General features: G+C 41.3%; 1 protein-coding gene across 1 annotated transcript in view; it reads left to right on the top strand.

Annotated features, from left to right (window-relative positions):
• The window catches only part of LOC144606835 (histone deacetylase 5-like), a 71,264-nt gene extending 54,513 nt beyond the window's left edge, over window positions 1-16,751 (top strand). Inside the window, exons 10-12 of the mRNA XM_078423248.1 lie at window positions 11,519-11,677; window positions 14,175-14,380; window positions 16,687-16,751. Coding sequence (XP_078279374.1) covers window positions 11,519-11,677; window positions 14,175-14,380; window positions 16,687-16,751 — 430 coding nt within the window. The remainder of the gene's footprint in view (window positions 1-11,518; window positions 11,678-14,174; window positions 14,381-16,686) is intronic.
• Window positions 16,752-18,152: the final 1,401 nt, after the last annotated feature.

Below are 18,152 nucleotides of genomic sequence, written 5' to 3'. Positions count from 1 at the left end.
CCGAAGAAGGGTTCCGTCCCAAAACATCACCTATTCCTTTTCTCCAGAACTGCTGCCATTGAGTTACTTCAGCATTTTGTGTCTAGCTTGTATTGACTTGATGGGCTAAATGACTTCCTTCTAAGTTGTAAGATAGTTTGAAAAAATATTACAGCCAAGAATTGTTGGTTGTTTATTGCTTCTGCTGTGTAATATGTTTGGCATAGTCCAGTTCATCAGCTTTGTGGGGCTGGCATTGCATTTCTAGTTAAGCTGGTTCTGCTCTCAGCATGCCCTTCTGCAGTCCTCATTAAATGAGAGTTGATTGAAATGGTGGAGATATCCAGCCATGAGGTTACAGATTGTGGTGGAATATATTCATGCTTTCACCTATTTTGAATTTAGTTTAGTTTAGAAATGCAGCGTGGAAACAGTGCCTTCGGCCCACCAAGTCTGCGCCGGCCAGCGATTCCCGCACATTAATGCTACACTACATACACTAGGGAAAATTCACACTTATACCAAGTCAATTAACCAACAAACTATGCCTTTGGAGTATTCTGAATTCTGACAGCCTTCCCTGATCAGGGCCTTTATTTCAGTTTGAACTCATGGCAATGTGGTTAGCTTGGGTGCCTTCAAAAAATAGGCTGGCAAACCACTCAGTGTTGGGGCAATTATGGATGGCAACAAATACCAGCATTGCCAACAGAGACCACAACTCTGTGCAGACACCATTGAAAATAGGAATGGACTAGACATGAAAGATTATATATTTTTTGTAATGAGTAAAGATTAACTGATCCTTCAATAAAAGAATTAAGTAACTTGGGGTGGCACGGTGGCACAGCGGTAGAGTTGCTGCCTTACAGCTCCAGAAACTAGAGTTCAATCCTGATTGTGGGTGGTGTCTGTACGGAGTTTGTACACTTTCCTCGGTTTCCCCGGGTGCTCTGGTTTCCTCCCATATTCCAAATACGTACAGGTTTGTAGATTCATATGGGTTTGGTAAATATTGTAAATTGTCCCCAGCGTGCAGGATAGTGCTATGGTATGGGATATGGGGAACGCTGGTCAGCATGGACTCAGTGGGCCGAAGGGCCCGTTTCTGCTCTGTATCTCGAAAACTAAAAACTAAAACTAAATTTGGAGGAACACTATCTGAAAGGAAATTATTTTATCTGCAGAGAAAATTTCAACATGGTGATCCTGTTACTCAGACTATGTTTCCGGTGCTCAACCATGTGATCTACCATAGATTTCGACCAATGGAAGAATATCTGATTTACATGAGGTTTCATTTTTTTAGGTCTGCATTATTCATTTCTTTTGACATCCGTAAACTAAAGTATTTCAACAGAAAATGGAAGATCTTATTTCCAAATGTAGAGCAAAATGGCTTGTTTGATAATACTTTTAATTAATTAACACAGGGGTCCAGAAAGTTTTTCACAAAAAATAGCAAACTTTTCTGTGTGTCATAGTAATTCAATTAACAATCTAAGGATTAAGATCAGTTGAAACCTATGATGTTCATGTTACTAATGTTTTACATCGTCCTCCATGGAGGTCCTCAAACAATTGCAATATTGAATTTGACGTGCACAAATGCACGTCTTAATATAATGGTTAAGGCTTGCTTCCAAGCTATTAAATGGGTCCAGTCCCATTTAATACATGGCCATTGAGCTGACAATGAATCTTCCAAACACGATGAATTATTTTTATGTTTTCAGCTTGTAATTTGCTCCCACACACCCCCAACCCCATCCTTAATTTTCAGCCATTGTGGTGCTGGCTCGCTATCATGAAACTCGATGCTAATCATGATCCAACTTTCCCCTGAAGAAAGGCACCAACCTAAAATGTCGACCATCCATGTTCTCCAGAGATGTTGCTTGACTTGCTGAGTTACTCCAGCACTTTGTGTCTTTTTTGTAGATCAGCATCTGCAGTTCCTGTGTTACCCCAGCCATCCATTTATATCCTGACTCTCTCCCAGATCACATATTGCTTCCATGCCAACCTGATTATATCCTTCTCAATTGCATCCTCACGATCAGCCACCTAATCACCTCCCAACCCCTCCTATGTTAAGCCATCATGAGCCTAATCGCTTACCTGGCTCTCAAATTCACAAATTCGCTACTTTCCAACGATTTATCTTCTTCACTTTCAAGCCTTCTGCAACAAGGTTCTAATATCTGTGTGAACAATTATTTGGTTGTTGTTTAGAATGCAGTGAATTAATAACAAGCTCAATATTGGTAATGCGGGTTTAGGTATTTTTCTTTAATATAATTATTTGTGGGAATCTGTGCTTGCATGTTTGTCCTCTAATCTTCTGTACTTTTTTTTTACTGTACTTGTCCAGGCAACCTACAAACAGTTACAGTATAACGTCATAAGATAACTAATGTCACTGTTTGTGGGTGGGATGTCCAAGCCTAGAAGTATTCTGTTAGTTTCTCAAGATAACTGAGTCCATGAGTGCACAGCAGCTATTTTGCATGTATATGGCTCTCTAAATCTCTGAGCATAAACAATCTTAACCGTTAAACATCGCCAAACAATGTTGGTATCTTAACAAAGTTCTCAGGTACCAGAGTTGCCATAAGTCTGCTCCACATACTACTAATTTGCAATGAAGAACTACAGATTAGTTACTGCTACCTTGTTCAGTAGCACTCACTCCATCCCTTATGGTAGCATTGATGGTTTTATCATCCAACAGAATATACTCACCATAGAGTAACCCTGTGATTAATACTGCTGTTAAGCATAAGATTGACAATTACCATCAGGAACACAATGGCATAATTTGGTAATGATGTCAGGTTATGCTTATTTTCTAAATAATTCTGGAGGCTTTTCCATTCTTCTGCAGACAGCAGTCAGATTCCTTGGAATAACATGAAATCTTGATCTCCTTGTTTCATTCACTGCCTCGCATTGTTATTCATGAGATTGTGAATACTGATCCGGTCATCTTCCATTATCCCATATTGTCAGAAGCATTCACCCAACTATACCCTAGAACATAGAACATAGAACAGTACAGCACAAGAAACAGGTATCACAAAATGCTGGAGGTCACCCCTCAGCAGGTCAGGCAGCATCTCAGGAGAGAAGGAATGGGTGACGTTTCGGGTCGAGACCCTTCCTCAGACTGATGTCAGGGGGGCGGGACAAAGGAAGGATATAGGTGGAGACAGGAATATAGAGGGATAACTGGGAAGGGGGAGGGGAAGAGAGGGACAGAGGAACTATCTAAAATTGGAGAAGTCAATGTTCATACTGCTGGGCTGCAAGCGGCCCAAGCGAAATATGAGGTGCTGTTCCTCCAATTTCCGGTGGGCCTCACTATGGCACTGGAGGAGGCCTATGACAGAAAGGTCAGACTGGGAGTGGGAGGGGGAGTTGAAGTGCTCAGCCACCGGGAGATCAGGTTGGTTAAGGCGGACTGAGCGAAGGTGTTGAGCGAATCGATCGCCGAGCCTGCATTTGGTTTCGCCAATGTAAAGAAGTTGACATCTAGAGCAGCGGATAGAATAGATGAGGTTGGAGGAGGTGCAGGTGAACCTCTGTCTCACCTGGAAAGACTGTTTGGGTCCATGGATGGAAAGGAGCACAGGAAACAGGCTCCTTGGCCCACAATGTTTGTGCTGAATAGGATGCCTGGCCTAGTTGAACTGATCTCATCTGCCTGAACATGATCCATATCCCACTATTCCCTGCACTTCCATATCCCTATCTAAAAGCCTCTTAAATAGCATTGTTGTAACTGTCTCCACCACCACCCCTGACAATGTTTAGTGTAGTTTAGCGAAACAGCACGGAAACAGGCCTTTCAGTCCACTGAGTCCTTGCCGACCAGTAATCCCCATACACTGGTATTATCCTACACACTAGAGACAATTTACCATTTTTACCAAAGCCAATTAACCTACAAACCTGCACGTCTTTGGAATGTCAGAGGAAACCGTAGCACCTGGAGAATACCCATGTGGTCACGGGAAGAACGTACAAACTTTGTACAGACAGCACCCATAATGTTGCCCTCTAGACAGCTATGCCCTCCAGTGTTGAACATTTCCACCCTGAGATAAAGCTTCTGACTATCTATCCTATCTTTGCCTCTCATTTTATATACTTTTATCGTCTCCCCTCAACCTCCGATATTTCAGAGAAAATAATTCAAGTCTATCAAATCTCTCCCTGTAGCTGAAACCCTCTAATCTAGACAGCATTCTGGTAAACCTCCTCTATGCCCTCTCCAAAGCTTCCACATTTTTCCTGTAATGGGGCAAACAGAAATCCATGCAATATCGCAAATGTGGCCTAATCAAAGTCCAATAGAGCTGCATCATGACTCTTATATTTAGTGCCCCTAGCAATGAAGGCAAGCAAACTATATACCAGCATCTGCAGTTTCTTCCTATATTTTTGTCTGTTCCACTGCAAAATCTCCTCAAGGTATACCTACTTTGTAAACATCTCTCCTCCTCTCTCTAACGAGAGTTCTGCAACACCCTCTGTCGCTGCACCCACTCTGTGATTCTTCCTGTTCTTTGGTTCTATGACCACCTTTTAACCCAGACTCGCCTTGATCATCATTACTTTTTGCAAATCTTTCATTTATTTGTTCTGTGGACCTTTTCATATCTCTCGTTTCCCTCTCCCCTGTCTCAGTCTGAAGAAGTGTCTTGACCCGAAACGTCACCTATTCCTTTTCTCCAGAGATGCTGCCTGACCCGCTGAGTTACTTCAGCTTTTTGTGTCTGCCTTCTTTACCTCCCTGTCTACTTGTGATTTAAAGCGGTCCCAGCAATCTACAAGTGTTCTAACATCGCATCAGGGATTCTGCTTGTGACTGTGAACATGATCCACTATACAACGGATCAATGTCATTAACTTATTGCTACCCACCTTTAGCATATTGCAACCACAATGTGAGATGGCTGCCATCACTCCAGAAGTTTTCACAATGGCAGAAATCATATGTATACCGAATGCCTTATTGATCCAGCTTTAAAGATAGCTTTGGGATTTACAATCATGTTTGTACAGTTAACATACTTTTATGAAATCTCCTTTGGCAGTAATTCGCATCCTTGGTATGCCACCATCTAGTTTCATTTACAATGCTCATAAAGTAAATCAATCTGTAATTAGGAATAGTTTCCATGCTATATACACACATCAAAGGAAACTATAGTATGCATTATAAATCTGTCAAAGGTCATTCAAAGTCTGTTTAGGACCAACAGTAAAACTCAGCAGAGCAGGCTCAGGAATAAAATAACAGCTCTCAATTGGCACGTATTAAAAGACCGCTATGAAACTCAATGCCTGTTAATGGATGCACTCCTCAGGGAGGAGTTTCTGCTTAGCATCACCAAAGCACGTCTGCATTGAATCTACCATCTGAAATAAATAAACCTACAGATATCTCCTCAGAAAAATAATAAATTTAACAAAGAAGGATTCGTTTAGAACTGTTTGTTGTGTAGGTGTACTGAACAGTAAATTGGCAGCTTTGATGCTATAAGTTCCATCTCTGGTGTGACACTACTCTTTCCATCAAAAGAGGGCACGGTCTGTTAATATCCACATCTAAATGTTTGATCCCCGCTTCCTATGCTCCTGGCTGCGTCCTTGTAAAATGAACCTTCTGTATATAGTAAAGATGAGCACCAACCTTCTTTTTATGTCATTAAAGCCTCCTGTTCCCAAGTACTTCCTAATAAACAGTAAAGTATGTTTTGGAACAATGGTTTTTGGGTAGTTCTGACAAGCATTGGGCTCCAACTGAAGATGGGAAGTGCAATGAAAAGAGTAGAAACTTGCTACCTTTTGCTCCCCACTTTATTCTCTGACCAGCATCATTGGAGATCTGAACAAACTTGCATCTGCATTTACAAACTTCAAGCAATGGCTTATGAAACCTGGGTGTAATTCAGTTTTAGGAACAAGCCAACTGTGTGCTCACATTATAAGCACTGAAAGTTCAAATTAATTAAATGCAGCATCAAGTGAACTGTTTTTGATTAGTTTTAGTTGAGAGACACAGCATGAAAACCGGTCCAACAGCCCATCAAGCCCTTGCAGACCTTTGATCATCGATTCACACAAGTCCTATCTTATCCCACCTTCTCGACACTTTAGGTGCAATTTTACAGTGGCCAATTAACCTACAACAGTTAACAATTAACAATTAACCTACAGACAGTGGAACTGACTATAGACTTTAGGAGAACTCCCCCTCCCCTCCCCCCACTCACCATCAACAACACCACAGTCACATCTGTGGAGTCATTTAAGTTCCTTGGAACCATCATCTCCAAGGACCTTAAATGGGCGACGACCATAGACTCCACAGTCAAAAAGGCCCAACAGAGGATGTACTTTGTGCGGCAGCTGAGGAAACACAATCTGCCAAGGCAAGGATGGTCCAATTCTATACTGCCATCGTTGAGTCCGTCCTCACCTTCTCCATCATGGTCTGGTTTGGCTCAGCCACCAAGCACGACATCTGGAGGCTGCAACGAATCATTCGATCAGCTGAGAAGGTTGTTGGCTGCAACCTTCCCCCCATTGACGAACTGTACACTGCAAGGGTCAGGAAGCGAGTGGGCAAGATCATCTCTGACCCCTCCCACCCTGGCCACAAATTCTTTGAAGCACTTCCCTCTGGAAGGCAACTCTGGACTGTCAAAGCAGCCACAGCCAGACATAAAAACAGCTTTTTTTTCCACGAGTAGTAGCTCTACTCAATAACCAAAGGTCTGTAGTCTCTTTTTGCTCTGGTTTATTTCACTCACATGTTTAAACTGTAATGTTGTATTCTTAATCTTTTAATGTTTTATGCTTTATTCTTAATTGTTTACTGTATGTTTGTGTTGTTACTTGCGAGCGGAGCACCAAGGCACATTCCTTGTATGTGTACATACTTGGCCAATAAACATTCATTCATTCATTCAAACCCACATGGGGAGAAGGCAGGAATGGGGTACTGATTGTGAATGATCAGCCATGATCACATTGAATGGCGGTGCTGGCTCGAAGGGCTGAATGGCCTACTCCTGCACCTATTGTCTATTGTCTATTGTCTTTGGGAGGTGGGATGAAACCAAAGCACCCAGAGGAAACCCACATGCTTACAGGGAACATGTGCAATCTCCAAGATAGACACAAAATGCTGGAGTAACTCAACGGGACAGACAGCATCTCTGGAGAGAAGGAATGGGTGAGGTTTCGGGTCGAGACCCTTCTTCAGACTGGAAACCTGTCTCGCTGAGTTACTCCAGCATTTTGTGTCTATCTTCGATTTAAACCAGCATCTGCAGTTCTTTTCTATACATTTACAAACTCCACACAGACAGCACCAGAGATCAGGATCAGACCTGGGTTTCAAGTGCTGTGAGGCAGCAGCTCAACCTGCTGTTCTTATAGCTAGTATCCGAGAAGTTGGAACTGGCACCTGAAGTAGTCTCACATCTAATATTTTTACAACATACTGTAGTCCCTTGCCTATTAACTGAAAAGTAGGAATTGCTCTGAATCATTCCGTCAGTTCATGTAAAAAACAGAAATGTTGGATGAAGCCTTTTTTTTAGTGTGTTGAGATTGTTCATTTGAACACTCTCAACTGAAAAAAAGCCAGGGGCCCAGAAAATCCATAGGGCTACTTCTAGTCTCCCAGTGTAAATCTGGCAACAGATCTATAGAACCTCCGGAGAAATGACATAAGCAGCCATTTCCAGTCACTTACACCGTTTCTCTGGGACTTCTGCCAGTCTCCCACTGAGGTAACAGCAGGAGCCCAGCAGAGTGCCCACAGAAATATCAGAGCCAGCACAGTTTAACTCCTCTGATTCCCTACTTTAACAGTTTCATATGGAATAATCCTTCTTTTCCCAGGCCATAATTCAAGAATGTGTACTGCTTATTTTAAAAGCACAGCCAAAGCCCAGTTTGCTAAGAATTTAAACATTAGAGCAGAACCATTGGTTTGTTAATATACCTAGTTGAAATATTTTTAAAAAACTAGTCAACCTCAGATAACATTAGGTAGTCAGTACCTGGTTGCAGGAGGATAATGGAGCTTACAACGGTAGACCATGATAGAGAAGGAGACCCCAAGGCAGGAATGAGAAAGTAAAAGGAGGGGCGAGGTATCTGTGTGTGTATGTGTGTTGTCTGTTTCCCTCTGTGTGTGTGTGCATGTGCATGAAAGAGAGAGAGAGCAAAATAAAATAAAAGGAAATAGGCATATTAGGGAACAGGGATGGGTAGAGGGGGAATAGGATAATGTTATTCTGAAAGATCAAAACGAACAGGAAGGGAAAGGAACATGGATGGAAAAGAAGAACAATAAGGAAGGATGATGAGGATGATGACAAGAATGAGCCCTGGAATGACTGGGTTAATGTATGATGAGCATTTGATGCCTGTACTCACTGGAGTTTAGAAGGATGAGGGAGGACCTCATTGAAACCTACTGAATAATGAAAAGCCTAGATTGAGTGGATATGAGAAGGATGTTTCCAGTAAAGGGAGAGTCTAGACCCAAAGGGTGCAGCCTCAGAATAAAAAGATGTACCATTAGAATGGAGATGAGGAGAAATTTCTTTAGACAGAGAGTGTTGAATCTGTGAAATTCATTGACGAGGTGTAGGTTCTTGATTAGTAAGGGTGTCAACGGTTGCAGGGAGAAAGCAGGAGAATGGGGTTGAGAGGGAAAAATAGATATGAATAGGTATGATCAAATGGTGGAATAGACTCGATGAGTCGAATGGCCTAATTCTGCTCTTCCGTCTTATGATCTTATGGATTAAGAGGTAATGGTGAAAGGGATGGAACATAAAGTGTTTCAGGGTGATGGAGAATGGAGGGAACAATGTAAAGGTGAGAAAGATAATGATAGATCAAGTTTGGGGAAAGAAACTGAGGGAAAGATAAGTTGAGGGAGCAAATAGAGAAGGAAGGCTGAAGGAATTTGGAATATCTGGCATATCGATAATTGAAGGATTAAACTCCTTCAGGGCACATTTTTCTGGTTTTGACAAGAATGACAGTGGCAATTAAATGATTTCCCACTTGGGGTGGAAAGTAAGTTACAGGATCTAAATACTACACAGCAGGGGAGTATCCATTGGAAAACAAAGTGAATGAGGAAGACACATGGCTTGAGATGGAGAACAGCCTTGCCAGACATCAGTTGATTCGAGGAACTGAGATGCGATTGTTAGCTGGTTAGTAGGCTGGTGGTGTTGGATCTTTGGAAAGAGAGGCCTTGCGGACCAGCAACCTATTAAGAAAAGGTTGACAATTCGTTGGCATTCTAGTGGGATAAACCCTGTGGGAAAGGGAATGAGTTGTCCAGGATGAATGGCACATTTTGTCAGCGTGAGCAGTGTAGCCTTAAACCTCAGCTTTAATAAAACATTGCTTAATAAAAACATTATTTCCTTGCTGCTGAGATATTTGCTTTCCCAATTACTAAAATAATAGAACCTAAGACACTCCATAAAAATTTGGATGAGTAGATACTTGAATTGATTCCATGTAAACATCTATGTAGAAATCTGTCATTTAGCAAGTTTATTCACTGAAACAAAGGTAGGATCAATGGGACCTGTGATGATGCAGGGAGGCTACAGAGGGATATCGACAAATTAAGTGTAGGAAGGAACTGCGGAAGCTGATTTACAACAAAGATAAGCACAAAAATCTGGAGCTTTAATAAAACTCCATTTAGAACGGAGTTGAGGAAGAACTTTTTCAGTCAGAGAGTGGTGAAGGTGTGGAATTCTCTGCCTCAGAAGGCAGTGGAGGCCAGTTCGTTGGATGCTTTCAAGAGAGAGCTGGATAGAGCTCTTAAGGATAGCGGAGTGAGGGGTTACGGGGAGAAGGCAGGAACGGGGTACTGATTGAGAGTGATCAGCCAAGATCGCATTGAATGGCGGTGCTGGCTCGAAGGGCTGAATGGCCTACTCCTGCACCTATTGTCTATTGTCTATTGTCTATTGTCTATTGTCTATTGTAACTCAGCAGTTCAGACAGCATCTATGGAGAAATGAAATGGGTCAACAGAAAACATCGCCTATTCATTTTCTCCAGAGATGCTGCCTGAACCGCTGTGTTGCTCCAGCTTTTTGTGTCTATCTTTGACAAATTAAGTGAATGGGTAAGGACATGGTTGATGGAATATAATCTGGAAGAATGTGAGGTCTTCCACTTTTCTAGAGAAAATAAAAAGGAAATTTAGTTTGGAAATGGTGAGAGATTCAAATGTATTGGTTTCCATGGAAACTAAGTGTTCTTGTACACAAATCACTGAAAGTTAACATGCAGGTATAGCAAGTGGCTAACATTATACTGGCCTCCTTTAGCACAAGAGGATTTCATTCTTGTGTATAGGGACATTTTGCTCCAATTATAAAAAGCCGCAATGGGATATTGTGTACAGATCTGGTTTCTCTACCTAACATATATTTTCAACAGTGAGAGTGCAGTAAAGGGTCACCAGTTTAATTCCTGGGATTGCGGGTTTGTTGTATGAGGAAAGATTAAGCACGTTGGGCCGATATTTTCTCAAATTTCAAAATAATGAGATGTGATTTATTTGAAACCTACAAAATACCTATGGGGCTTCTCAAATCGATTTGATGTTTCCTCTGGTTGGAGTGTCTAGAATCAGGGGTCACAGTTTCAAAGAATGGAGTTGGGAAAAAGAGGAAATTTCTTCATGCAGAAGGGAGTGCATCAGAGATGGCTGAGGAGGCTCAATTGGTTATTATATTCAAGATAGCAATCGATAAATATTTAGACAGTGAATTAAAGACTAAGACGTTACTGCAGGAAAGCTGTATGAATGTAGAGTCAGTCATATCATGCTGCAGAGGATTTGTTTCTTCTATATTTTGTATTCTTATGAAGAAGGCTTTACAATACCATCAATAAGCTTAATTGATAACACAGGTGATTGATAATGTCATGTTGTGACACTAAAGCATAAGACCTTATGTATTGATCATAGCAATTTTAATGTGACTAAATTTTCAAGTGATTTTATTCAATTCACATGTGTGAATTTAATAAAATGTCAATTCAATTCAATTCAATTCAATTTGTGTCATTCAATTCATAAGTGACGGTTAAGTCCACTACCTTAATTGTGATAAATTTCACTAATTTGTGTTTGTAATCCTGAAAAATATGTTGGGTAAATAGATTTTGCACATAAGAATCAAAAGCTAATTGGAAATCTGATTTTTTTCTGCAGGTGTTTAAAATATTATATTTGTTTTTGAAAAAAAAAACTCTCTGAAGTATAGACTGGCTGACCATATTCTTAAAATGCACTCAATTGTTGTGAAATTGTCTTACAAGGATATCTGCGCGGGTTTATGGAAAAAAAAAATCTATTTCTTGAAAGAAGAAAGCAGACACTGAATTTTTCCAGGTGGCTTGCTGTGAGAATGGTTAGGAATTTACTGCAGACTCGTTCACAGTTTTTATCATTGTCCCACAGGACTGTGGTCATGCCAATTGCCAGCGAGTTCAATCCAGATGTGGTTTTGGTATCGGCTGGTTTTGATGCAGTCGAAGGTCATGCCCCTCCACTGGGTGGATACAAAGTCAAAGCCAAACGTACGTTCTTCCAGCTCAGTGCCGCAACCAAGATGACACAGTAGGAAAACTGTGAGCAAAGCAAACACTCAAAGCACAACTGTTATTTTGATTCCTGTTCCATCAGGTTATGTCCTCCTTCCATTCTAACTTAGCTGCTCCCTTCCATGCCTGTGGGAGATCTGACAAATGAGTCTGCAGACTACTGCACAACTTCTCTGGCAGGAAGGTTCTTCATCACTCCTCCCTTCCAACTGTTGAACTTGGCTGATTTTGCTGGCCCAGACCCCAAAATTTATTTCAGCTCGCAAATTTTTGACTGATAGCAGTTTTACAGTCTTGCAAAATAATAAAAGTTGTGGAAAACATTTGTGAAAACGTGTCATTTGGCACGTGTCATTTGGCCCTTTCCCCCCTCACCCCTCTGCAATCACCAATTTGCACATCCTCACAGAATGACTCCAGTTTAACAATAGAAATTGCGGAGGTGGAGAGGCTATTCAGAAAACAGAAAAGCCGGAAATCTCCAGGATTTCCCCCTCCAATGTTTCCCCCTCCACCCTCAAGCTCTGTGCCGAACAACTGGCACTGATCCGCACAGACATTTTCAACCAGTCCCTGCAAACCTGCACTGTCCCTGCAAACCTGCACTGTCCCTGCCTGCTTCAAGGTCTCCACTATTGTCCCTGTACCCAAAAAGACAAGGATCAGTGGTCTTAATAAAATGACAGGCCTGTAGTCATGAAGACCTTTGAAAGACTTGTGCTGGCCCAGCTGAAAAACATCTCAAACCTCCTGCTGGACTCACTGCAGTTTGCATATAGGGCCAATAGATCGGTGGCGACGCAGTCAATCTAGGCCTGCACTTCATCCTCCAGCATCTAGACCACAAGGGGACCTATGCCAGGATTCTGTTTGTGGAATTTAGCTCTGCTTTTAACACCATTGTGCCAGACCTACTACACTACAAACTCTCCCAGCTGACTGTGCCTGAACCCCTCTGTCAGTGGATCATCAACTTCCTGACGGACAGGAAGCAGCATGTGAGGCTGGGAAAGCACATCTCGGACCCACAGACCCTCAGCATAGGAGCTCCGCAAGGCTGCGTACTCTCCCCTCTCCTTTACTCTCTCTACACCAATGACTGCACCTCCACAGACTCCTCTGTCAAGCTCCTCAGGTTTGCGGATGACACTACACTGATTGGACTGATCCAGGATGGGGAGGAATCTGCCTACAGATGGGAAGTGACACAGCTGGCGTCTTGGTGCCATCGCAACAACCTGGAGCTCAATGCTCTCAAGTTTGAACTAATTGTAGACTTTCGAAGAGATCCCCCTCCCCTCCCCCCACTCATCATCAACAACACCATAGTCACATCTGTGGAGTCATTTAAGTTCCTTGGAACCATCATCTCCAGGGACCGTAAATGGGGGGCCACCATCGACCCCACAATCAAAAAGGCCCAACAGAGGATGTACTTCCTGCGGCAACTGAAGAAACACAATCTGCCACAGGCAATAGACAATAGACAATAGACAATAGACAATAGGTGCAGGAGTAGGCCATTCAGCCCTTCGAGCCAGCACCGCCATTCAATGCGATCATGGCTGATCACTCTCAATCAGTACCCCGTTCCTGCCTTCTCCCCATACCCCTCACCCCGCTATCCTTAAGAGCTCTATCCAGCTCTCTCTTGAAAGCATCCAACGAACTGGCCTCCACTGCCTTCTGAGGCAGAGAATTCCACACCTTCACCACTCTCTGACTGAAAAAGTTCTTCCTCATCTCCGTTCTAAATGGCCTACCCCTTATTCTTAAACTGTGGCCCCTTGTTCTGGACTCCCCCAACATTGGGAACATGTTTCCTGCCTCTAATGTGTCCAATCCCCTAATTATTTTATATGTTTCAATAAGATCCCCCCTCATCCTTCTAAATTCCAGTGTATACAATGATGGTCCAATTCTATACTGCTATCATTGAGTCCGTCCTCACCTTCTCCATCATGGTCTGGTTTGGCTCAGCCACCAAGCACGACATCCGGAGGCTGCAACGGATCGTTTGCACAGCTGAGAAGGTTGTTGACTGCAACCTTTCCCCCATTGACGAACTGTACACTACAAGGGTCAGGAAGCGAGCGAGCAAGATCATCTCTGACCCTTCTCACCACAAACTCTTCGAAGCACTTCCCTCTGGAAGGTGACACCGGACTGTCAAAGCAGCCACAGCCAGACATAAAAACAGCTTTTTTTCCCCACGAGTGATAGTTCTACTCAATAACCAAAGTCTGTTGTCTCTTTTTTGCTCTGGGTTATTTTCACCCACATGTTTAGAATGTAATGTTGTATCCTTATTGTATTGATGTGGTTATGCTTTATTCTTAATAGTTAACTGTATGTTTGTGTTGTCATTTGGGAGCGGAGCACCAAGGCACATTCCTTGTACATGCATACTTGGCCAATAAACATTCATTCATTCATTCATTCATTCATTCATTCATTCATTCATTCATTCATTCATTCATTCATTCATTCATTCAATCATTCATTCATTCAAGATGGAGATGGCTAAAGGAAGAAAAGGAGTTAGCCAATGTGAAGATGTTTGGGGAGGAAATGTTAAGACTTGGGACCATGGTCAGTGAAAACATGGCTACTGATAATGGGACAGATCTCAAGGATTCGAAAAAGGAAGAGCGCAGTTACCTCATAGAAATGGAGATTCAAGGAACTGTGGATTCTGGTTCGCAAAAAGAGACACAAAGTGATGGGGTAACTCAGTGGGTCAGGCAGCATCACTGGAGAACCTTGACAGGTGACGTTTTCGGATTGGGACTATCCTTGCTCTCCAAATATGCTGCCTGTCCCACTGAGATACTTCAGCACCTTGTGTCTTTTTACCTCAGAGAAATGTCTGGTTCGGGGAGACAGGAATAAGGAGGGATAAAGTTAATGAAGCATTTAAAAGTCAGAGATTTCAGGAGCAGGAGCCAACATAAGAAAGCCAATGAAGGGATAATATTTGAAGCAGGATTGCGTGTTCTAATACGGATAACAGTTATGGATGATGTAACGTTGATAGGATAACTAGACATGGATGCTATATTGAGAAATAACAAAGATACGGTGGTGGGCTTCAGTTACAGGTATAGATGAACTTAGATGATGTTATCAGACATGGAAATTAAAAGTCTTAGTGACAAAAAGAATAGTCTTAATGACAAAAAGAATAGTCTCAGTTTGATGGTTCCCAACTCGAAGCCTCACCTGTCCTTGTTCTTGAGAGATGCTGCCTGACCTGCTGAGTGACTCCAGCACCGTGTGTCCTTTTATGTAAACCATCATCTGCTGTTCCTTGTTTCTACATGGTCTTAGTGATGGCTTTGATATGTTACCCAAAGTGAAATGTAGGAATTGGATTAGAAAATAATTTGTTTCACTTTTTAACACATAAATTGCATGTAAAACACATTCTGTGCAGGTTTTGCAGTATTTTTGAACTTTGAAGGCAGCTTCAATATTTATGTGAATATGGTGCTATTTTTGTTTTTTTGCGTGTGTTTCAGTGTTGTGGAGTCTTTGAATTTTCTTTGTGTTGGGTTATATTTCTATGAAGTAATGTGTTTTGGCACAAAATGTTCGGTCCCCACTCCAAAATATTTGACATACTTCCTGGGGAAGCATCACAAAACAGGCCAACATTATGAAATGTGTGGAAGAATTCACAATTCTAGGGCAATTGACAATAAATAATAGCAACTTTCAAAATACTTGGGACAACTTTCCACAAAATGCTGCCATTGGACATAGATCAAGCTAAGCTTTGATGTGAGCTTTGCTGGGTTTAAGCGTGGTTAACCTACCTCATGAATATGATCAAAAATGACTCCCTTAGTTAGCACGCTGAAGGCATTCTAAGATACAAATAATTTCCCATCCAAGGTATTTTACGTGATATGAAATTAATTTGCTACCAATCATTAAGGCCAGAATCACTCTTTCATTAGTTACTTAAGATGATGTGAATTGCTTTTTCAAGTACTTAACCTGAGTTATCTCAGCATTATGATCGATTCTCATAAGCATTTCAAACATAAACCACATAGGGCAGATGAATGATATTTAAAAACTCGAGAGATTACCCTGTAACTCATTCCACTGCAGGGATTTAGGGACAGGGAAGGTCCTGCTGATTTTCAGGAGACTCTGAAGTATGTCTCTGTGTGTTTTAGCTGCATGAGGTGATTAGAAACCATCTGTTCTTTGGTCTGCTAACTCTCAGGCTTTCACACCCTGCTAGTGTCTAGAGATTGGGCTGGTCCTAGCTCCAGGGAGCTGAGGTGTCATAATGTTATTGTCTGGTTTTATTTACCATTGAGAGAATGGGGAATTACATATTTTAAATCTTTCTGCTGAGATTAGGTCACAGGAGACTATTTCTTGCATATAAAATAACATTTTATATACAATTGCTCATTACGCAGAAATATATTAAATTCTACAAGCACAAATGATTTAAGATAGGTTTTAAGGCATTTAATGCTTTCTATGCTTTAGTTTACATTGTGCAAAGTACAAACCTACTCATGTTGTTGTCAAATAACAATGCACAGTTACAAATACTTGAAAGCTTCTATTATGGTATATTTTTCTGCATTAGAGTTTAAAGATATCAATGACGGGGTTGCGTGACTTGGCTTTGCAGAATGTTGATATACTAGCATGCTCTGCTGGAAAGTGGTAGAATTTGGCTTCCTTTTTGTGATTCCCCAGTGATTAATCCAAGACAGTCTAAAAGGCAGGACATTTCATCCTTGCCACTGTTTCATGCACTTCCCAGAGTTCAAGGGTACCAATTAGATGACCTGGAAATAAATCCTCTCCGCTGCCTCTGGTTTAAGACATGGAGGAAAATATAAGCCTTTAAAGAATAGAGAGAAAATACAACCAGTAATGTAAAGTTTGAATGGTTTTTTAATTATATATACATGCTGTGTGCCAGTTGTGGATATATTGCATATTTTTTTAAATTAGGTAATTTTATCTGCTGAACTGTCCTGTTGTTTGCAGGATTCATTCCTGTTGTCAGCAGGAGCAAAGAGAGGGTAAAACATTGTTTCCAGGATTGTGCTTGACTGTTATGTTTTGTGTTCATGATCGAAATAGGACTAGTTTTATTTTTTTGTGTGCCAATAGTTTTCAAGTTTGTCAGTCTAAAGTTGGTGGTACCCGTGCCTTTGAATCAAATGTTTGCATATTCCAGTTGTCGGCTTTGAGCAGTTAATTTAAGATGATATTTCAGTAGAGCAGCAAAAGATTCCAACATCATCAAACCCTTTCCTTTTAATGAAATGTTAAACCAAAGTCTTGTTTTCTTATTCTGATGATTCAGATCGACGTTAAATATGCCAAAACCATATATATCCCCTAAAACTGCCTCCCAAAATCTCCTTGGCTCTCAAAGTAACTATTTAAAACTTAACTTCTTCAGCCCTTTTATCTTCTTATGTGTCTTGGAATTAGATTTTGTTCCATGGCATTCTAATGAAGCATTACAAAGCAGTAAATGTATTATATATTGTAAATACAGGTTGTTGCAACACTAATTCAAGGATAGAAAATCACTTGAGATGCTAAACAAAGGCTTGGAAACTATTGAAAAGATTTTTGTGAGCCATTGGACCATGGCTGGCAGCATCTGATGGGCACTATCCTCTGTACATTGCAGAGTAAAGGAAATTATGGGCCCGTCGATTTGGTCAAATATGTAGGTGGTAATTTCTGCCACATGGTAAATGTAATGGGAAACTGTGGTGGCTTTGGGTGGTAAAGGATTGATACAACATAGTACATTTGTTCAGAGTTCGGCAGTTTGGAGGTACAGTGCCCTCCATAATGTTTGGGACAAAGACCCATCATTTATTTATTTGTCACTGTACTCCATAATTTGGGATTTGTAATAGAAGAAATCACATGGTGGTTAAAGTGTACATTGTCAGATCTTATTAAAGGCCATTTTTATACATTTTCGTTTCACCTTGTAGAAATTACAGCTGTATTTACACATATTCCCCCATTTCAGGGCACCATAATGTTTAGGACACATGGCTTTACTGGTGTTTGTAATTGCTCAGGTATGTTTAATTGCATCCTTAATGCAGGTATAAGAGAGCTCTTAGCACCTAGTCTTTCCTCCAGTCTTTCCATCACCTTTGGAAACTTTTATTGCTGTTTATTGACATGAGGACCAAAGTTGTGCAAATGAGAGTCAAAGAAGCTATTAAGAGACTGTGAAACAAGAATAAAACTGTTAGAGACATCAGCCAAATCTTAGGCTTACCAAAATCAACTGTTTGGAACATCATTAAGAAGAAAGAGAGCACTGTGAGTAACTAATCGCAAAGGGACTGGCAGGCCAAGGAAGGCCTCCACAGCTGATGACAGAAGAATTCTCTCTACAATAAAGAAACATCCCCAAACACCTGTCGGACAGATCAGAAACACTCCTCATGTGTGGATTTGTCAATTACCATTGT

Source organism: Rhinoraja longicauda, chromosome 2 (assembly GCF_053455715.1).
Source record: "Rhinoraja longicauda isolate Sanriku21f chromosome 2, sRhiLon1.1, whole genome shotgun sequence".
In the NCBI taxonomy this organism is placed as follows: domain Eukaryota; kingdom Metazoa; phylum Chordata; class Chondrichthyes; order Rajiformes; family Arhynchobatidae; genus Rhinoraja; species Rhinoraja longicauda.
This window is presented reverse-complemented; position numbering and strand designations above follow the sequence as displayed.